Source organism: Pristis pectinata, chromosome 3 (genome assembly GCF_009764475.1).
Source record: "Pristis pectinata isolate sPriPec2 chromosome 3, sPriPec2.1.pri, whole genome shotgun sequence".
In the NCBI taxonomy this organism is placed as follows: Eukaryota; Metazoa; Chordata; class Chondrichthyes; order Rhinopristiformes; family Pristidae; genus Pristis; species Pristis pectinata.
Window position 1 is genome coordinate 41496135 of NC_067407.1, and position 23031 is coordinate 41519165.

Here is a 23031-nt window from a genome sequence, read left to right on the forward strand (position 1 = left end):
TATTCATAGCCAATATAACATCAGCTTCAAAAAGGTAGAGAAATCTTAGGAAAAACTTCATAATTCCCCCTCCTTCACGAACCTCCTTTCTCCTCATCATTTACCTTGCTACATCAAAACAGCAGTCAAGAGATTATACTCTGACTTGTGTTGCACATGGCTTGCTGGCTCATTGGCCACACCTGTCAACAGCACTTTCAAGTAAAGATGCAAATTTCCCCTGGAGTTTACTCAAATTTAACTTTTAATCGATTAGTTTGTAAAACACAAATCAGAATCTGGAAATATCCTTGTTAAAAAAAAGTGAAGAAAGAAACTGGCAACAACTCACTAAAAGCTGGGATTTGCAGGGTTCAGAGGAAAGCTCTCCAGTACTCAGATAGCTGGTTGGAATCGGCAAACAATCAACTGGGAACATCCTTTAAACTGGTAATGAATTCAACTCTCATAATAGAGCAGAGATTCGACCTGAAACCTCTGCACTCTCTTTGTGAAAGGAACCCCTTCTGCAATTATTAACATACTATGATTAAGTCCATATCCTAATTAATGACAAAAAGTCAAAAGAAAGTAACACCATGAAAATAATGTGATAAGACAAAAATGTGATGACCTTGTGAATAGTCCAGGGTCTAAGAATGCCAGTTTGAAACTCTATACCTTAATAGATTGAGTACTGCGTGAACAAAACTGGACCATTCAAAGCATGCAACTCACTGGTCTGGTAATTCACACTAAGGTGTATAAATATCCACAGACTATTCCGGAAGCAATGAGCATTAACTTGAACATGGATCTTTGTAAATGTTAAAGATCATTTACAGCGCGAGCACAAGCCAGTTCATGGAAAGATAGTCAAGTGGATTGAGGCATTGCCTATCATGACAGAAACTATTCAGATTAGAACATTCCAAGTCTGATCACATGCCTGTGCTGGGGATCCGAGTTCAGTGATAGCAGTTGGAGCACTGCGTTGGATTTGGAGCATTTGGAATAGGGTGTAGTGAGGAATTGTTTGGAGGGGGAAAAAAAGTCCAGAGCCTCTAATCTTGTTCAATACCAAATAATCCATCCATAGATAAGGTGAATGGTCACAGTCTTTTTCCCACGGTAGAAAACTAGAATGTACACATTTAAAGTGAGAAGGGTGAAATTTAAAGGAAAATTGAGGAGCAAATTTTTCACACAGAGGGTGATGGGTATGTGGAACAAGCTACCAGATGTAGTAGTAGAGACAGGTAAAAATTACAGCATTTAAAAGACAGGTACGTGGACAGGAAAGGTTCAGAGGAATATGGCTCAAATGCAGGCAAATGAGACTAGCTCAGATCGGCAACTTGGTGGGCATGGATGAGTTGGGCCAAAGGGCCTGTTTTGATGCTGTGACTCCATATCTCAATACTGGATAAAACATACCTCCCAACAATATAAATCCAAGTCCATATACAAATCTCCCAACAATAGAAATCCAAGTCCATATATAAGCAAGCTTTAAGAGGCCATTCATTCTCTGAAACTACTTTAGCAGTGCTGACTTGTGAACAATTTTACAGTCAGTTTGGAGCATATCACTGATGATTGTTGAAGCGCAACATTCAGCCTTAGAGGAGAAAATTAAATATTCAACTGTATCGACTCTTCTGTGCACTCACGTGAATGGATCCTTGTGCTGTTGTTTGTATTCTGCAGTAACTGAAACGCTTTGTGAAAGCCCAATGCGTGTTGGGTGGCACCATCCACCGACTTTATGCTGCTAAGGAATGTGGTCATTTTCCTTTTAGTCTCACTGGTGGCTGGAGACAAGTACGTCTTGTAGCACTGGTCCAGTGAGCATGTTCTGACTGCATCTGCCACAGCCAGCACAGAAATCTATGAAGACAAAAATATTATTCCTGAAATTCTTCACTGCTTGCATCAATTCTTGTGTGCATAGCTCTTAGTTAAAGTTAATTTTAATGACAATAAATTTTGTTTTCATTGGTCACACTACAATTACTAAATACTTAAACTATGAAAAATTTTGATCCCACCCTGTGCTTTGATTTTTTTTTCGTTCCGTTTCCTCCTTCCCCTGAAAGGACCCACTTAATTAGCCTGGTGCCACCAATCCCATAACTGATGGGTCACTAAATATACAGAATAGATGGATATAAACCAGCACTCTACTCTCAATGATATTCTACACTCATCATTCTTACCCAGATATTCTATCACCTTATGTCTAAGTAAGTTAGTGCGACTTGATTTTGAAGGATTATATTAGATCTTTATTGGGAGTGTGGAGTTTGTACTAGGATATGCATGTATTGAATAGGCAAATGTCTAAGTGGGTGGGTAGATGCGTGAGCGACTGTGCATGCATAGATCCTTGCTGGAGCTGTGGAATATAAAATTAACACAGAATAAGCTTGTGAAAATCTAAAAAACTGCAGATGCTGAAAATCTGAAGCAAAAACAGAAAAAGTTGGAAAAACTCAACAAGTCAGGCAGTGTCTATGGAAAAATAAACAGGGAACATTGAGTCTGTGACCTTTCGTCAGAACTCAATAAATTGTGCTTCCTTCCCAGAAGTACCATAGAATGGGTACATCTCCCATTTAATCCTGAGGGGAAATTTTGCATCACCACAATTTTTGAATGATTATTGAGCAGAAACAAAATTCCCACAGTCCAAATAAAGTAATTAATTTCTACTAACTTTATCCTTCCTCAATGCTTTAAAGACCTGATTATATTTCCAGATCAGTTGTGTATCATTTGGTAGAATGATTTGATGTAGGATATATTCCACATTAACTGTGCAGGCGAGGCTGAGGGGGAACTTACCTTATCATGTTCATCGATAGAGGTTAATATCACTTGTGCAGCATCTTTAGCTATTTGAAGCTGTGTGTCTGTGGCTGAAGCCCCATGATCCACCACTACCACGATATGCTTTGATTGTGGCCTCACCGTAGAAACGTAAACAGGCCTGTACCAACAGAATCCCAAAAGAACTTGTAAGTTAAGAATGGTAGATAATCAAGAACCAATGATTCTTCCATTTTTCCCCAATATCTAATCAATGTTCCTCCATACCCGATTCATACCTTTGAAGGTACTAACTACCTGTGTACATGAAAAATATCACAGCTTCCAGGTATCAATCTGTGATTAATTAGCTTGATCAACTAATACTTACAAATCAGAAATAACTATTTTCTTGAATAAGAAATCCCCTCACAAGGGAATTTGACTGGGATCTTGCACTCAGATCAAACAGGTGAAAAAAAGAACAGAAAATGGTAGAAATACTCAGCTGGTCAGGCTACACCTGTGGCAAGAGAAAAAGAGTTAACTTTTCAAGTCAATAACCTTCCATCACACCAGTGTTGATGATAAGTCATTAACCTAAAATGTTAAATTTGTTTCTCTCACTGCAAATACTGCCTAATGGAATATTTTCTATTTTTTAATTTCAGTTTTCCAGAATTCCCCTCACTTTTGCTTCTTTTAAAAACTGAAATGATTCAAATTTAAAGAAAATAACACTGGGTGATCAGGAAGTTGAAAGCATATCCCTGGAGTTAATTAGAGGGAAGCTACACAGAATGTTACAAATAACAAGACCAAACACCGTTCTTATTTTCTTCTTCTGTAATGATCCGACTGCAATAGATAAATTATTTATGACGCTGCAGTTTCAACTGGAGGGAGGTCCTACACGCCAACAAAAGCGTTTCTAAAGATATTTCTTAATACATTCATCCATGCATTAATCCAGTAAATCTATAAATATATTTTTGTATTAACGTTTACTTTTATTCATTTATTAAAACTAACAGTGAGATATCTCAGATAATGAATGATTAAAAAAAAACTCAAAGCCCTTAACAGAACTAAACTAGAAATTCCCACCTGCTCCGATGTTCATAGCCACCTTTGCAGCGAAACTTATGTGCTGGGAAAATGGTGAAAATCCCTTCTTCTGAACTGAAATATTGCCACTTAATACCAGGATTTGACTTGAAGTTGTCAGCAAGAACTGTTGGGTTAAAGAAGCAAGATCATTAAAAAAAAGATGGAAAAAAGAAATCAGTGGGGAATCTCATACAATGGGCTAAATCTTCAGGTCAGTGGTGAGCCATCCATACTCATCACTGACCTGCAAAGCAAATCTGCACTTACTTACAGGGCAAGTTTAGTGCAATCCTTCCCATAAAAAATTCTGAGAAAAAGGACAGCTGATAAAACCTTGTCCCCTGGCTCAGCGAGCTGTCAAAATTATGAATTTTGTTAATCATCTCTTGAAATTCAGAAGCTTGCAAGTGGAACTGCTGTGCATCTCCAAAAACTTCTGGTGCAATGTCCTACCAGCTAGTTGGATTCAGCAAATAAAAACATCACCTTTGTGCTAGAACACAGATGGGGACAAGGAGGATTTTCAGGTTGGGGTTAATAGAAGGACCCAGACTCAAGTTTTTGGCTCTAATTCAATTGAGAATTCATTAGCAGCCACAGCCTCTACACTACAAAAAAAAACTTACTTTAAAATATTAGAGCTCAGTTGCTGAGATTCCATCTGATATTTTCAAATGCAAATCAAAATCCACAGTCTAAGCAGAACCAATTGTAATTGTCAGTTGAAAGCCAAAATGCACAAGGCTGAGTCTGCAGGAAGATGGCACTGAAAGTGCTGAACTCTCATTTTCAAGTGCTGAAGATCAGCAGCAGCTGGGAGATGTAAAGTCAATCCCATACAGCCTGTATCGAGTGACAGAACCATGGTATTTAATAAATTAAAATCCAGTTGCTTTCATGAAATGAGATGCGGAAAATTGATCCATTACTGACACTTCCCACTTTCTCTCCCCACCACTTAAAAACAAAGAGGAAACAACTACTTGCACTACAGAACATTTTTTTCAAAATATCACTATTTGTCGTTTATCTATTTTCCCATTATCCTTTCTCAGGAGCCTATTTTTAATAGATTTTGGTTATAAAAACAGGTCACCCAACTTTTAGAAACTATGGCCACTTGGCAACTGTGTCCAGTCTGTGATCACATTCACAAACCTCTGACCATCACCTTGCATAATTCCACTTAACCTAGATTTTCTTTTTTAAAAAGTTGGATTTCAAGTTTCCACTTTCTCTCTCAAATAAACTTTTTGAAAAGAATTGGTTATTTTTCAGCACAATCTGCTATCAACATGAATGGCAAAAATGTATTTTTTTTAAAGTGTACTTTGGCTCATACTAACACAATAATAGTCTACCAGGCCCTCCAGGTCTGCCCCACCATTCAATAAGTTCATGGCTGATCTACGATGACCTCAATTCCTTCTTCTGTGCCAGTTCTCCTCAATTCCTTGATCTTTCAAATATTTATCTTTCTCCATCTTAAGTATATCTGGGGCAGAGAATTCCAGAGATTCACTACCCTCTGAAAGATGTTTCTCTGCAGCTCATCTTTCCATCAGCACTGCCCCTTTCCCCAAACACCGACCCCCACTGCCCTCTGAAGCAGATCCCAAAAACCCAAGCAGGGAAGTACATTAACTCACTATGTATAAATGAAAAGCAAAAGTGATGAATGCAAACTTCAAATATACCATATATTGGCATGGTCTTCAATTGAAGACAAGGCCAAATAATCACTAACTTCCAATACTGACAAACCCTTGGCTTGCTTAACTTTGAATTAGATTGCTCGAGCATAGAATGGAGCAATGGAACCGAAGGGAGAAATAGTCTCCTTTGCTTTTATGGTGTGGACAGATCAACAATTACCCAAATGTACGTCGTAGAGAGAGAAATGATTCTGTTGGATCAGAGCTATTACACAACCAACAATGTATCCCAGGAAGGTAATAGAAATGGTGGAAGCTAGGCATGTTTCTTTCCACTCTCCTACAGGAATACAACTGTCACTTGGATATTATATTCTATCTTTTTGACACAAACTACAACTCTGGGCTATCCAATCTAACTGATCAAAACCAATGTTTATATTTGATACAAACTTCCTGTTACCCCGCTCCTATCACCTCTATTCGCTTTTCACTCATGCATGTACCAAACCTGTCTTTAAACATGTAATTATATGGTGGTTTAGAAGCAGCATCCCATGGAGTGTATGGTTCATAGAGTATAGGCTTCTGTGAGGAATGCAGTTTCAGTGAAAGTGACTAGTATCAGTAAGAACAACTTCACATTGGAGTTGACAGCAAGAAAAGTTCCGTAATGTTACTTCACAGATAAGGCAGGTAAATGATTGGCAGTGTCTGTGGGCTGTTTAAAATTAACATATAGTATTTAACTAAATTTTAACAACTAAATGTAATTAATTTACTGAATAATAAAAATATAATGAATAGTAATAAACTGAATAAGATAAATTTGATGAACACTAAATTAATTAATTAAGCACAAAAAGTAGTGGCAGGACAAAGATGCGTGGCTGCTTCAATATGTGGGAGCTTGTGGACATTTTTGTCCAAGGCAACTACATCTGCCGTAAATATCTGCAACTCAAGGACCCTCGGCTCCATGTTAAGGCTCCAGAAGGCAGTCACACCTTATGGATTGAAGACTGTGGACTTGACCTATGATCAGAGACAGGAGTGTGTAACTGCAAATGGGGAGGCAAACCATAGTATTTCAGGAGCTTGGGTCCCGGCACTTGTCCAAGGGCAGCTCCTTTTACTCAATGGAACCTGTATGTGCCCCCTTCAGGTATTACCACAGTCACCCACACTTTGCTCCCAGAGATGAGACTGTTGATTTAGTGCTGGATTAGACACTACAAGACACTGGATTGATTTTGTTTGAGGATCTCCTAGACATTATGGGTCAAGTTTCCATCTGATCAGTCTTGCTTGAACCTGATTCCAGCATTCAGAGATGAATGGATAGTGCCACAAACTGAAATGTCTACCCAATTCTTCACAGAGCTTCAAGAGTTACTGAATATCAGGATATAATGGCTAAAGTTTAACAATAAGAATTTCGAAGGAGTGGGATGTTGGGGTATGAGGGGTGAGGAGGGGGGGCTATGAGAAATATGGAAGAGCATAGGACAACGGTTAAAGAAAAAGCACAAGTAAAATTATGATTTTTGTTCCATCTAACTCTTAGAATGAAAACAAAGTAAATTAATTAAATGCAGCCCAACCAATACACTAACCTGTATTTAAGTCACGCCCAGGATTAAATGCTCGGCTATTGACAGTCGTGGAAAGTCTGTCACAGCTAATGGTTTTTGAAACATTGGTGTTGAAATTCCCATCAAACCTGTTAAGTACAGAATTAAAATGAGATGAAGGCTTCACAGTAAAGTAACCACAAAAAGAATTCTGGTTCCATTTCAGAATATGTAGCATAAACAATGTCCTTCATTTCCAACAAAATCAATTTAACTCATATTGTACAGACCAATTTGGTTAGAACAATAGCACTCTGATTTGTATTCTTCAACTTTTCCTTCTAGCCTTTAATCGTTATATTATTTAACCACAGACAGGTGAAACTTATAGAGTATTAACATTTCTACTGTCTTAGCCATCAAAACAGCAAGATCCTCTTGTAACATTTGCAGGTTTTAATTGACTCAGAAGAAAAAAAATTAAAGTTCAGTATTTCAGATGAGGCAAAATTAAATAATAGTTAACAATGGTGGTCTAGCCATTCCAAGTTCCCATTGCAGCAAACCTAGCTGATGAGATGTTGGAAGCATGTGATGGAGAGAACTATAGTTTTACATGAAATCAACAATTTATTTCCACCACCAGCTAACCAATTCTGCTGAAGACATATTTTCATGCAAGGATATCAGCCTTACCTTATTGGCCATTATTCATGTATGCATCAGATGACACCCGAGGGAATCACAGCAACTGGTGCTCACATAACCATGCTTTCTAGTAAGTATCTGAGAAATTAAACCTCCATTTTCTTAACTTCCTGAATTTAAAGTGAGCTCCAAGTCTTTGGACCTTCTACCTCATCAATGATTATCCTAGATGAATACCTATCATAAATCTTGAAAGCTAAATATTAGTTCCCAGCACCATTTTCCTTGTCCTTTCCAAAACTAGAATGTCTGATAAATGCATTATTCTTCATTGATGAACTTGAGGATGCTGTTGAGTGTGACATCATTTTTGCTATGGATCCACTACAGTGATGTACTTCACCACTGAAGAGGGGGCACTTTATGACCTCATCATTGCAAGGATCAATGCACGGAATAGAGCAGTTGATGGACATGCAAGTTATCCTCAGATCCAAGGTAACAGCAAACTGTCAAGAAAGACTCACTGTTGTCTGCTCACCTCTACCCTATAAAGGTAGTAAAAACAATTTCAGGTACAAAGACTTTGCTACTTGACAAATCGCAAACCAATTATTCAGTGTGTAAACAAATGAAAAGGTGGAGAATACACAGCACCCAGTCTGTTCAGCAGGCTGTTGGGAAAATTATTTTGTTTTGTTGCACTCTGAAGCCAAACAAACCAATAGATATGATAAAATCTATAGTGTTTCACTCTGCAACATCAAAACAGTATAGCTGGGGTGTCAATGCAAGACTAAAGTTTCTGGCACTGAAGTCAGATTTTAAATGCCAGAGAAATACAGTTATACATCAAAATTCTGTATTAACACAAAACATCTGTATAGAATGCCAGCATCAATGTTTCAGACATTGCCTCTACTGCTTGTGGAACTGTCAGTGGCAATACTTAGATCTCTCTCCCTTATAGGCACAAGTTTAAATGCACATAGAGATAACCATCACTTATTAATACAGAAGCTGCATTAAATCTTTCAAAGGCCCGCTTACACTCCAGCACCATTTAAAAAAAATCACTTTGTGCTCTCCGCAATTATCAAGTCTACTTGTGAAACATTTGTCCTGTTACTGTCGATTGTGCCCTCAGTCACAATCCCATCCAAATGTAAACCTTTATGGTTCTACACTCAATTGAAAGTATAAACTGCAAGGCAAAAAAAAAAGCACTGGATATTTTACTACTCCATGCACTTGCACCAGCAAAATGATGATGCTTCTTCACAGCCAACATTTGAGTCAAGTCTTCCAACATATACTTCAAAACACAACAGTGCTTGTGATCCAAGCTCGTCCACCTACATGTATACTACTGCAAGGACCAATCCAGTCATGCTTGAAAATGGGCCTAACTACAAACTCCATGGAAATCATGTTAAGAATAAGAAAAGGCACAGAAAGAGTTAAGTCTATTTCTGTAAAAAAGCTGTATGCCATTATTTCTTCAATTGCACAAAACTATCCAAGTTTGTTTCAACTTGCCTATGGTACCACGACTACAGCTGTGATGAGATTCTGCCTGCTCTTGTTGAGTGATCAAAAGGTAAAATGAAATTCTGCTTCCAAAAGCAGTCACATCGCTGCAATTTTCCCCCCACTTCTTCCTGGATGGAATTTAATGAACAACTGATCGAAACACTGTCTCCAGAGAGAAACTGCACAGCCTCAGTCATCCTCTTTGATCTCATTCCCTTTGGAAATGCCAGTTCAGTCTTCAACTTGCAAGGCACTTACTTGATTGATATATGCTCTGATGTGCTTCAGCACTTTGAACTTCACATAGTAAAATCCCATTGGACCAGCCGGCTTCTATTCAACTGAACAGGATTTGCAAGGGAACTGGAGCTAATGCAGAACATAAAAACTACATATTTTGGCAGTTCTTTGAATTTTATTTCAAAACCCAGACTTCGAGCAAATTCCAAATCAACTTAAATCAGACTGGCCTTATCATGCAAAACACATTTTTACAAGATGTTTCCTCATATGGAAACTGGAAAGAAAATATATACTCAGACATAGCTTCTAATGTCTGCCAGAACAGCTCTTCCCTATTACTCAACTGATTCTTTTCTACCCCCAAGCAATATATGCTGTATTTCAAAATGTTTGACCTCACCTTCTCGCTCATTTTCTCTTCTCCTGGAGCACCAACTATATTGCAGTATAGTTGTACACAGTCTGTTTAAGCTTCAGGCCATATTTCATGCCTGTGTCTATTTTAAGATGGCAATTATTATTACTCCATGTGGGACATTATAAGAAAACTAATCTTAGTCATGCCTTACCACAAAATATTCTCATAGAAAAAAAAAGTCAATCTCAGGCAGCAACCCAAGCTAGTTTTTCACACCCACCCACCCCCGTCCCCTTAGGAGAACTGATATCAACTATAGCACTCCCATTGCTAGCCAAGCTATGAGGTGTTACATCAGCACAGCCCAAGCAGCAAGCCTGGAATCTTTCAATTGGGTTCATTCAATACCACAATCAATCGTGCATCCATCTGCTGAGCCAATATTTCCCCTTCGTCCTAAGCTACACAAGGCAACAAGTGCTAGCGTGAACTGTGAGGCATTATGGACATGTTCGTTCATCCATCCAATACCATAACATGTATTTTCCACCTAATGCTGAAACACTGCGTTTTTCCTCCCCTATGCTCACGGACAGACGGTAATTGTAACACTTCCGATGTAACCCAAGGCAACATCAGCAACTAGGCAATGGTAGCAAAAGGTGTTTTGGCTTTTTGTGCTGAGAAAGATCATAAGTAGGCACAACTAGCAGCAGAAAAATAAAGCAAAGTGAAGAAAATTATTTTCCCCAAAATGTTTTAGCAAAGTGGATAACAAGTGCACTAAAATCTTTGTGTCATTCATGACTTGGATCCTGCAGTATTTGGTTTTTAGCTGTTGCCCTAGTATGCCTCTAGTGTACACTTTTACACATACAATTCCATCTGTGGCATATGCTGTGAATATGTGCATCTTCACTGGGCAAGATCTGACATTAGAAATAAGTAAGTTTTCTGTCGGCAAATGCTGCATTTAATCATTAACTACGTGTTCATGTTGATGTATTTTCGATGATGATCTCATTCAGCTGTTTATCAGTTGAGAAACAAAGGACTGTAGATGCTGGAATCTGGATGAAAAACACTATGATGCTGGAGGAACTCAGCAGGCCAGGCAGCATCCGTGGAGAAAAGCAGACGGTCAATGTTTCGGGTCAGAACCCTTCTTCAGGACTGAAGATAGGAAAAGGGGAAGCCCAATATATGGGAGAGAAAAGCAGAGCAGTGATAGATGGACAAAAGAGGGGAGGCATGGTGGGCACAAGGTGGTGATAGGCAGATGCAGGTAAGAGATAGTGATAGGCAGGTGTGAGGGAGGAGGGGAGGGCAGATCCACTGGGAGATGGGTCAAAGGTAAGGAGAGAAAGGGAAAAAAGGTGGGGGGGAGGGGGGGGGTAGAGAAAAAAAGAGATAAGCTAAGAAAGGGAAGAGAAGCAATGTGGTGGGGGGGGGGGGAGAGAAGGAAGTGGGGATTACTTAAAGTGGGAGAATTTAATGTTCATGCCATTAGGCTGCAAGGTTCCAAGTTGATGTGGGCACAGTTGCACACTGGAAACATACTGCAGCAACACCATAAAATACAACTGTGACTTATTTTCCAACAGGAGGTAAGAATAGTGTCTTGTATTCCCTCCATCTTGTTCAACAACTGCAATTCCCAAAGGTATCCATTTTTAATCTCTAAGACCTATTAAAATTATAAAATTACATCTAAACAATTATACTTGATAAACCTATGCCTACATATGACCACTTGACAAATGCCATGAATTGGAACCTTTAACACTGTACAATAAGCCCTAAACCAAGATTTCATTGCAATGCAGAATGCCCTTCATCATTCACTCAGTAGTTCCTGATTATCTGAGACGAGAAGTGATAAAAACAAATAACTGACGAGACTTCTGGTGCCTAGAGCAGCCACAAAGCCAAATAGCTACTCCAGCTCTGACTGACGTTATAGGAAATAACAAAACTAAATATTGTTTTTAAAAAAAATGAGGGACTAATACATATAGAAGTTCTCAATAACAGTCTACCTGGCCCAAGTGCAACTATTAACACAGTTAACTGGCACCAAGATGGCAAACAGAAATTAAAGCGAAGCAAGAAATTAACATGAAACATCAGTCCAAATAGGGGCAATAGTACTTAATCAGGCTCACATCAGGAACCTTTCTAAAATGGTCATGGCTTCTATGATCTTCCCAGTTTCCTCCTGAGAGTTCAAAGTGCATTTCCAATTTCAGCATTCCCCAGAGGTGAACCCAAAATAATATTCCTGGCTTGCATCAAAGTCATTATCATTCATCTGATTGCATGGTGTAACTAAGCCACTCTATGGTTCATACAGAGTCAGTGCAGAGATTACTCATCCATAGAAAAGGATTCTTCTGTACAGGATTACCAAGCTTACATTCCTAATGGTTAACAGAAAAAAAACAAGGCTCGAAATCTCCTGTGGTGCAAGACTATAATCAGTGTATAAGCAACTCTCTGTTACCACCAATGCTGGGATGTCATCAGCAGATTATTAAGCAGAACTGGATTCTTATCCTCAATATGGAGAACTTCTTCCATTATCAAACCCTAAAGTACTATCTTGAGGTCTGGATCTGGTGTACCTTTAGCTTCCATGTTCAGGATCATCCCCATGGCAGTTTGTGGATATATTCTGCTTAGATACTCCTTTGGTTTTCTTTATGACTTGCTTATTCCTTTCCATTAATTTATCTACATTGCTGGAGACATGCAGCTGTTAGGTTTTGCAGGAGGGTTGGGATCAGAAGGAGATATGGAAGGATGAATTCATTTTGTAAATAGCAATCTGAATAATATAATTCCACATACTTAGAAAGACAGTAGATTTACTAATAAATATAGCATACACAGATACACTCAATTAAGGGGTATAACAACTTTCATTAATACAGCATTACACAACATAATTTATCAAGGTGCTTCACACAGATGTAATCTGAGAGGGAGGCTGCTTGGCATATTTGCTAAGAAGACAATGCCTCCCAGGAAATCCCAGAGTAAGCAACCTAGATGACTGAAAGTACATGGGAGCAAGACAAACTTGTGGAGCATGGAGAAAGAGTACAAAAGCCATTGTTGGAGAGATGACAGGCTTGGAAAGGAGTGAAAGAAGTTACTGAGAAAGGATATAAAGTCACTTGACTACGAGATAAATACTTTAAATTGGATGGTTGGGGTTCTGAAGTCAATAGATGACAAGCATTACTTGGAGTGGGCAAAGGTACAGATTGCAGAGCTTTGGATGAATTTGAGAATAAAGTGTAGGGGAGAACTGGAGCAACCATCCATGGGACACAAAGCATGGGTGCATGTTTCACCATTAAACAGGGTGAGGTAGATCCTTCCACACTGGTGGACCAAAGTGGTCCTTGTGATAGGATGCATACCAGGTCCAACATTCAGGTTATGAATCCTTCAGGTTAAATAGTGGCCGGGGTTTTGAAGAATTCAAGTCAGTCCAAGACAATTTCTAGGGAGATAATGGAATTATTGCTGAAGATACAGAACTTGTTATGACCCTCTGTCCCTACAATCATTCACCCCTCAAGAGATACTCACTCAATTATGAGTATCTGACCATAAAAATCATTGCGAGGTCTGCTTTGGAGGACAGTGATGGTGGGGGGGGGGGGAGAGAAGGGGAAGTTTGTTGGTAGATGCAAAGCAACAATGTCCACATCTATGAAGCTGGCTAAATTCAGTCAAAGAAAAAAGAATAATCAAGTAAGAAAAGCTTCAGACACTGAAAGAGGGTTTTGTAAAATAAAGAGGTCATCAGACAAAGCCACTTCAATGAGGCTGAGGAGTGGAATTGGGCAAAGATGAAATACACCACTAATATCCAAGAGGGAAACAGGAGCACAAGGAATTAGGAGGAGTAGAGCAGTGAGGATCGAGTTAAGAATTTGGGGAACAAAGTAATGAAGAGAAGGAGAGAGAAAAGGCTGGACGACAAGAAGAAGATAATGGAGAAGAATGGAAAGGGCAGATTGAAGTGACAGGCTCTGGCTGCCCATGCTGACTTGATCAATACTAGGTTTAAAGCCCAGTCTGTGCTGAGTTAGCAGGTGAAAGCTGTCATGAGAGTGAAAGTACAATGAGACCAATATGAGAGTGAATGACAGACAATACAAAAGCCAAGACTCTGTTACATAGCTTGGCAATATTTAATGTGCTGACCTACACAAAAAAAGCCATTATACAACAGTGGGCTTTGGATCTGTACTCTAGCAGGAGTCAATACTTTCAAGACAGAATAAGAGAAAGTATAAAATACGTTGGTTTGGAAATCACATTAGAATGACTGCCCTTCAACTGATAAATTTTCAATTGTGCACTGACATGTATAACCATGCACACAATGACTGCTAGAATCTGTACATTGGTAGAAATAAAAATACCTACTCCATCATTGAAGGTGGAATCGTGCAGCAGTCCTGGATAGCCGTCAATGGTGACGTTAAGTGAGCTGTGTAGGATGCTTCCACTACCTGCTTGTTGCGATTCACTACATCGAGGTAGCGATTAAACTTCTCTCTTATCTTTTTAGCCAGCTGTCAGAGAAACACAAAGGCACAACAAAAGATGAGATCATAGATGTGCATTGCTACAAGTTTACTATCACGTGTATTAAAATTCTTTTAAACCCATCCTGAAGTGCATCATTATTAGCAGATGAATAACTTTCCAGCATCAATCAAATCAACATCAGTGAAGCTTCCCATATTCTGGGCCAATAATCTCCATAAAATATTCATGCGAATTTGCTGTGTCAAAATCATTTCCTGCTTCCATCTTAAATATAACACAAACAGTCCGAAGTAGTGGTGTCAAATATGTTCAGTTTAGCACCAGTTTCCATGAGGAAATTGGCCCTAAATTATTTTCCTGCAGGATCCTTCCTAGTAGTAAAGAAAGGGCAGATTTTTAGTTCACTATTTGGTTGAGAATTTGAACCTACATCTTGATACAAAACCTCTGCAACATAACTGATGAGTAAAAACAGCCAAATTTAGGCTGGACAACCAACTATGATAAAGAATACACCAGTTTGTCCAAATGATACACAATATGAAATTAGTTATGCAAACTGAGATTTCCCCATTTACTTTCACGTGAGGCATTATAAATGGCCCCCAACTCATTTTTGCATTTAGATATCAACTTTTCAATTAAACAAATTAAATTTACAATCAAGTTTTATTAAAAAGTAACTTGCAGAATAAGAACTATCACAGTAACACAGAAAATTCTTTGTCTAGCCCAAGAATGTAAACATTTATATCTCATTATTTCAAAAATGGGCTACATTTTATTTTTCAAGAGCTTACAACATATAAAAGCTACTGGCCTTGTAGAGCAAATGGAGGGAACTGAGAGTTGGGAAGGGAGGCAAGAGAAGGAGGCATGAGGCAGTAGAGGAAAGAGACAAAAAAAAAATCAGCCAAGGTTGCTTCTTCTGATTACAATATAGAGAACCCTTCTGCTAAAGATATAGGTGGATATAGATCAAGTCCAGCTGCTGGCTTTCAAGTGGTCCACTGACATTTAGTGTCCAGACACAGCATGAAGAATTGCATTTTATACTACATACAAGATAAATGGAGACCAGAAACATATGATAAGACTCAGCACCTTTAAGTGAAGAGTGGATATACACATGGGAAAATATACAATATTTTTAATAGTTAAAACAGTGGCACATTCTGCAAGGAACAAAAGATTTGTGCACAGACTATTCAGAAAGTAACATCAAAGCACAAACTGTTTAGCTATTCTATGCCTACATTTGCATTACTAATACAAATGCTTAAAATATGAATATTTAATGAACTGCATATAAATTATACGAAGTCTGTCTCATCTACAATTGTTAACAGTGATTAAAATATGAAATTACAAGCTTCTGTCAAGAAAGAAGTAAAAATTAATCTGGGAGTTTGTCTTTGATCAACTAAAAATAAGACTACAATTTTTCACAAGATCTAATTTTGTTTTTCATTTGTATGCAAACAATGAAAGTATCCTAACTAAACTCTGGATCCTTTAAAGTGTTAGCAGATTTAGCATACTGTTGTCACTATGCCAGAGGGGGAAATAAATCATAGTTAATATGTGGTAATATTGGCCAATAAGTTACTTGTGAGATACTTTTAAATTATTCACCTCAAATTTTACAACTTACTGCCTTAACTGAAGTTAGAGCTCAAAATGGTCAGTGTTCTAACAGTCCTAGTTAGAAGGACAGAAACTACAATTGATTGCTAGATGTTTTGCATGTTTTTGCACACTCAACACAAGACTTTATTAAAATGCTAATCACACACGTCTAATTTGGCAAAATCTTCTTAATCTTTTACTGCCATCTGTTGATCCCTCGCCTGAATGCCATTTCTACCCATAACAATGGCACTGTCACAACTTAAAGCTCCATAAACATTTCCTGCACTCTCATTTTATTTGCTGGAAAATCCAGTCTGTACTCATCTGTATTCTTTTTACATGTTAAATTAGTCAGAAAAAAAGTTTGGTAAATCAATCCTACAGCGTTGATAGGCACTGCTTCCAGAGAATTATTTCGCAAGCAAATAAAATTACCAAACACTCACTTGGCTGTACTTTAGCCATGTAGTAATTATCTGTGTTTGTGGTTTGATAAAAGGTTACTTGACCATGCAACTATTTGTCAAGTCAGGTCTTGACGTATGATGCAATTCACAAAAACAACCTACACACTTACATAGGCACACCCAGAATTAACTAAGGTATGGCAGTTTTCAATGCACTGAAGATATATAATAACCAAAGGTTCCAAACCACAATTCCAAAAGGTACCATTAGATCTGTATGACTATCATCATCGACACAATGGAGCCATTCAAGTGAACACGTCTTCATTTGCCTTTTCATTGCCAATGCTCTCTACACAGAGATAACATCTAAGTTGACTACAGCATAATTTTCTGGTCGGATGCAATGGCTGGATTCCCAACCTGAAAGGATATATCCCTGGGGATCCATTACCCAAGATTGTCTCACATGCAATCAAAACATCTTCACTTTTATTTGCTTTCAGTAAAGACATTTAGTTTTAATAACAATTGCTTTCTAATTTGAATCAGTTTCCTTGTCATTTTGGAGCTGCCAGCTGGAATTTTCAGCTCCTCTGCTTAAAAGAAAGTGTACTAGCCCAATGAAAAGGTATCCTGCAAAGTTGATACTGCCTGATGTATTTATAGTACTAGATAAACTAGGCAAACTGATAATATCCAACTATGCATACATCTCTTTTGTCCAGATCTAGCCATGTTCCTGATTCCATTATTTTGCATTCCAACAGCAGTTCCATCAACTCATGGTCCACAGTCTTAACATGCCTCTTCCCTACGCTTCCTAGGAACACACAGATAAAGCAGACAGCCTGTCCATTCTCCTTGGAAGGCCACAACACGAGAAAGATTTTGGGTAATACAGGGATAAAATAGCAATAATAAAATCAAGTTAGTAAAAATAAAACAGTGTAATTAAGTGTGGTGCGGAACAAGCATGTTAGGAGACACCTGAATCAGCAGCTAGCTGCTGCACAAATCAAAATGAGTCTCCAGTGAAGCCTGTGAGTACAATGGGGATGTTCCTTTCCGAAAAGTTGTGGAGGTCTGCACCTACATCCAACAACATAGCCAATATGCTGACATACTGTGTTGAAATACACATGGTTAGCCAAGGACTCCAGGTCATTATTTACTGGCACTCTATTACCACAATACCACACAACTACTCCAAAACAACAACCCAATGATTCATGCATAGCACAACATATAAAGTTCTTCTGGAAGAAGTGTTTAGCTTTAGAGCCCACACATTTGACCAGAACCTGCTGGGACTTGCTCACAATTCCATGTAGAACTGACCATTTCTCAGCACAGTTCTGCATAGTTTGAGATTCCCTCACAGATGTGCCGTGTGGGAATCTCAACTGAACACCTGAACTCACTGACCAGAGTTCACTGGTGATACCCCAAATGTGCTCCTATCTTGCATCTCACAAAGTTCAGCCTGAACTTGCTCCAATCACCAGCAGTTATGTGGAGGAACTGCCCAATGAACCATGCACCAAATAGTGTGTGCACTATTTGAATTGAAAGGAACAGCTGCAATTTAATTTACAAATTTGAATTTGGTTTAATATTTTCAGTTGTCTAAAACTATTTAAATGACTTAACATTTTAGGTTAGGTAAATGAATGTTTGGGTGTCAGGGACCTTCAGAAACATTCAATGTTTGTGGGTGTAGTTTGGCTAGCTGTCAATATTTTTTTCAGCTGTTTTATGGACAGGGCTTATTCTACATGCCATTGTGATGATTTTGGATTGGGATTGCGCCAGGTACCAAAATGTTGTCATTGTTGGATCAGGCATAGGCAGGCCCATTGCATGCATTTGTCAGCAGCTCACTATAGGCAGCAAGTTCTGGTCTATTCCAATCCCAATCTGATGGTGCAGAAGAGTGGACACAATCCATCACATTAAGATAGGAAATGAGCCCATGTTCAGAGGAGATTTACGAGGATGTTTCCCGGAAATGAAAGGGCTTACGTATGATGAGCGTTTGTCGGCTCTTGGACTGTACTCAATGGAGTACAGAAGAATGAGAGGGGAGCTCATAGAGACATTTAAAATGTTGAAAGGACTGGACAGAGTAGATGTGGCTTGGCTGTTTCCCTTGGTGGGTGAGTCCAGGACCAGAGGGCACAATCTTAGAATTAGAGGGTACAGGTTTTAAACAGAGATGAGGAGAAATTTCTTTAGCCAGAGGGTGGTGAATTTGTGGAATTCCTTGCCACATACAGCAGTGGAGGCCAGATCACTGGAGGCGTTTAAGGAAGAGATAGATAGATATCTAAATAGTCGGGGTATCAAGGGATATGGGGATAAGGCTGGAAATTGGGGTTAGAATAGTGTGGGTTCTTTTTGCACCCCCCCCCCACAATTTCTCATTTCTTTTTCTTTTGAGCAGACTCGATGGGCTGAATGGCCTACTTCTGCTCCCTTGTCTTGCGATCTTGTGATCAAGACAGTTGAACAATCCATCAGATTTAACCACATAAGTGAAAAGAGGAAATGTATTAACACTGCAACTTCAGTTTAAGTGATGCTGAAATTTAAAAGCATTGCCTCATACTTCTTTAAATGCAGGGCAAACTAAGCGTGGTGCTGGGGGACACCGAAGAGTGGATTGCAGAGCGAGACTGAGTCTTTTTCAGGTCAAACATTAAAGGGGCTACAACTCCAACATATTGCATTTTTAGACACTTAAGTTTGCCTTAACATTTCTAATTATTGCCTTAATATTTTTAAGCAATTCAAAACAATGCACAGGTCCTCCCCAGGTTACGAACCCCCAACTTATGAATAGCCAATACATATGAATGAGTGTTTGGGAGACTGGCGGGATGGATTTGCGCGCTGCCGCTGAGTGGGAACTTGGTTCCCAGCTGCATTTCTGACTTGCAAACTGTCTGGGTTATGAACAGTCCACAGGAACAGAATCCTGGGAACTGCAGCACCAACATGCAGGGGAGTAGGAGAAAAACTTAAAAATCCAATTTCCTTATTGTTGACAGAAACCTCTTTTGGAAAAATGAATCCATGGGGATACGTGGGCATGAAGTTTGGGACGGAATTAAATAGTGATGCTGGAACAAATAATCAATATTCACCGTTGAGGCGCACACATTGGGTCATTTGTGGGTGCAGGGATGAGAATGGTTTTTTGGTTTATTATTGTCACTTGTACCGAGGTACAGTGAAAAATTTGTCTTGCACACCGATCATCCAGGCCAGTTCATTACACAGTGCAGTTACATTGAGTTAGTACAGAGTGTATTGATGTAGTACAGGTGAAAACAATAACAGTACAGAGTAAAGTGTCACAGCTACAGAGAAAGTGCAGTGCAATAAGGAGCAAGGTCACAACAAGGTAGATCGTGAGGTCAGAGTCCATCTCATTGTATAAAGGAACCGTTCCATAGTCTTATCACAGTGGGGTAGAAGCTGTCCTTAAGTCTGGTGGTATGTGCTCTCAGGCTCCTGTATCTTCTACCCGATGGAAGAGGAGAGAAGAGAGAATGACCTGGGTGGGTGGGGTCTTTGGTTATGCTGGCTACTTCGCCAAGACAACGAGAGGTAAAGACAGATGGGGACAAGGAAAGAAAGGTGTGCTCAGGTATCAGAAAATAGCTGGTGTTCTTTGGATGAGTCAGTAACGTTGTCATAACTGCAGGAGAGGGAGGCTGATTTGGTCTAATGAGAAGAAATAAAATCTTTCTTTAAAATTTGTACCAATTTAATTTACTCCATTCCTTGATTCTCAGTTTAACAGTTTCTCTCCAGTATAATTCAAAGTAGGTCCATCATTAAAACAGTTCTTGTTTGTACTAACCAGTTTTCCATAATATAATAATATTTAAACAGCTCATTTAGAACCCATCGATTCCAGATGGCATTTGCAATTTTCCAGTTTCGATTGTGAGCACTGCCGAATAACTTGCTGTTTGCACATACGGAACACTATTATCAAGCATCGGGTCAAAGAATATTAGTCACAGTGTATTTACTGAAATATTATCAGCATGGAACAGCAGCTCCACTGGAACTCCCAGCAGGCGAATGGCAAACTGCTGCCAAGGAATGATTTTTTCTCACCCCCAAAAGTAACACCATTCCCTCAGAAGCTTAAATACAGATTAATATGATTTGTGTGGTGACAGCCAAGAGCAATCTCACACAAGACAACTTTGAAACAGACAAAGAAAAGCTCAATCATTTGCCACATCAGCAGAATTTATTTTAGTCTCAAAAGTTTCTTCAGTATTCTTTGCTGCATTACTGAAATTACAAACTTAGCAAGGAATTTTAACCCAAAATACAAGCATGATTTTTTTTTAATTTAAAGTGACAATTTTTTTTTAAAATATCAAACCCAACCAACTCTCCCACATACTTTAATCTATGTGGATCATGCTTCAGGTGCCAAACCTGCTCCCAAGACATTCATGGGACTGTGTGACAAAGATTTTATATTTGATCCACCTGCAACTCTGGCCAGCTGCATTTGCTGCACCTGGAAGCTCGGCTAGGGATTGAAGAAAATAACTTTCTGGCATTACAAGGAGCCAGGAGGAGCACAAATGACCACTAAGCCACTGGCCCTTTGACCAGAGCTCCATCCCATCCAACTACCTCAGTGTCATTGAAAACAAATAAAAAAAAGTGTAGATGCTGGAATCTGAGATAAAAACAGAAATGCTGGAAGAATTCAGCCAGTCAAGCAGCATCTGTGGAGTGAGAAACCTGTCAATTTTTTGGGTCAGTGACACCTCTTCAGAACTGGGAGAAGAGTGGAGAGCATGTCCGATTCACAGCTTGGATACTTCGACAACCATTTGTCTGATTTCTGCCCCTGATTCTTCCCCCCCAAAAAAAACCCTCTCTGGCATCAATGTTGAACACATCCCACCGTTCCCTTTCGATAATCAATTCCTGTCTTTGACCTACCCATCTGTCAGCAATTCAATCTGCCAACTGCAGAAGAATGCATTCAAAATTTAAACAACGTACCACATTCTGTACCCCCGGTTTCCGAATCCAAACATCCCCTCTGTTCCGTATCATTACTGGGCTATACCGCATGCAATGTAGTGTTACCCAATGTTACTCACTAACTAGCCACAGCTTTGGCTGCACCATTGTAGCCACATGCAATAACCTTAAAAAGAAAACGCCTCACATCCAATGGATAATACTAATTTTAATTGAGGATCTTCCACCATAATGAAGAAAACGAAGCACTCAATCACATCCCTTCTGCTGCTCAGCTCATCATCTAGCCTCTATCAACAAACGTACAAGGCAGCTAAAGGCAGTACACACACGTCATATGAATTGGTGTTGTGAGAACCAGTAATAGACAACAACGTATATTACAGATTTTCATCTTAAAAATCAAAAACGCCAACCACATGGCAAGTGGCCAGCAAATTGGACAACTGAACATACTGCTCCCTGGAGGCCAGCCACTCTTTAGTTCCTTGTCAAATAATCATTCTGACCTCTCTGAATCTAGGTAGAATGTTCACAGATCACCCAGACACTGGATAGATCACAACCAAGCCCAACCATTTCCTTACCAAGGTTCAGAGTTCAATTTCCAGTCAGGATCTTAGGCTAACTATAAGAAGCCCCAAGGGAAGTTTTTTCTCCCCTGGCCAGTAAATGAGGAGACATCTGTTACAAGCTTACTGAGAAATTTCTTTTAACATTTGCAGGGGAGCAATAGTAAACATCAACATCACAACAAAAGCTGATATCCATCCCTAGCTGGACTTGAAAGGTGCTAGTTTGCCATGTTAAATATCAAATATTGGCCTGGCCATTTCCTTGGTGCTGCCTTTCACTCCCATCTGCTTCTACTGCAACTGGAATCTTCACCATGGTTTAGTACTTCAGCAGAGTCTCCTGCTCCAGAGGTTTTATTGCTTTTTTAAAATCTGCTGAAATGGCCCAATCGACATCATGCCAAGCAAGGGGAACACCAAGTTTATAAGAGGTAGAGAGTTGTGAGGTGGCAGCAAGGAGACTCGCAATGAGGACTGAGATCTTCAAAGTAGTCCTTCCAGTGTGTTCTCAACACCTCTCTGTCCACAATGCCTTCAGATGCCAACAGATCTGTTCCATTTTTCATCCTTGAAACATTACAATTAGTTAGTTCCTGGATCTCCCAGTCATTCTCAAACTATTGGTATTGGTATTCGTTTATTATTGTCACTTGTACCAAGGTACAGTGAAAAGCTTGTCTTACAAACCGATCGTACAGGTCAATTCATTACACAGTGCAGTTACATTGAGTCAGTACAGAGTGCATTGATGTAGTACAGGTAAAAACAATAACAGTACAGAGTAAAGTGTCACAGCTATATAGAAAGTGCAGTGCAATAAGGTGTGAGGTCACAACAAGGTAGATCGTGAGGTCATAGTCTATCTCATTGTATAAGGGAACTGTTCAATAGTCTTATCACAGT

General features: G+C 39.2%; 1 protein-coding gene across 2 annotated transcripts in view; it reads right to left on the bottom strand.

Moving 5' to 3' along the window:
* cachd1 (cache domain containing 1) overlaps nt 1-23031 on the bottom strand; it is a 126456-nt gene that overhangs the window by 34895 nt on the left and 68530 nt on the right. For both annotated transcript variants that reach the window (XM_052012601.1, XM_052012600.1), the window contains exons 4-8: nt 14358-14506; nt 7172-7278; nt 3898-4024; nt 2827-2971; nt 1653-1869 (exon numbers count right to left, since the gene is read on the bottom strand). In XM_052012601.1, the coding sequence (XP_051868561.1) occupies nt 1653-1869; nt 2827-2971; nt 3898-4024; nt 7172-7278; nt 14358-14506 (745 nt within the window). The remainder of the gene's footprint in view (nt 1-1652; nt 1870-2826; nt 2972-3897; nt 4025-7171; nt 7279-14357; nt 14507-23031) is intronic.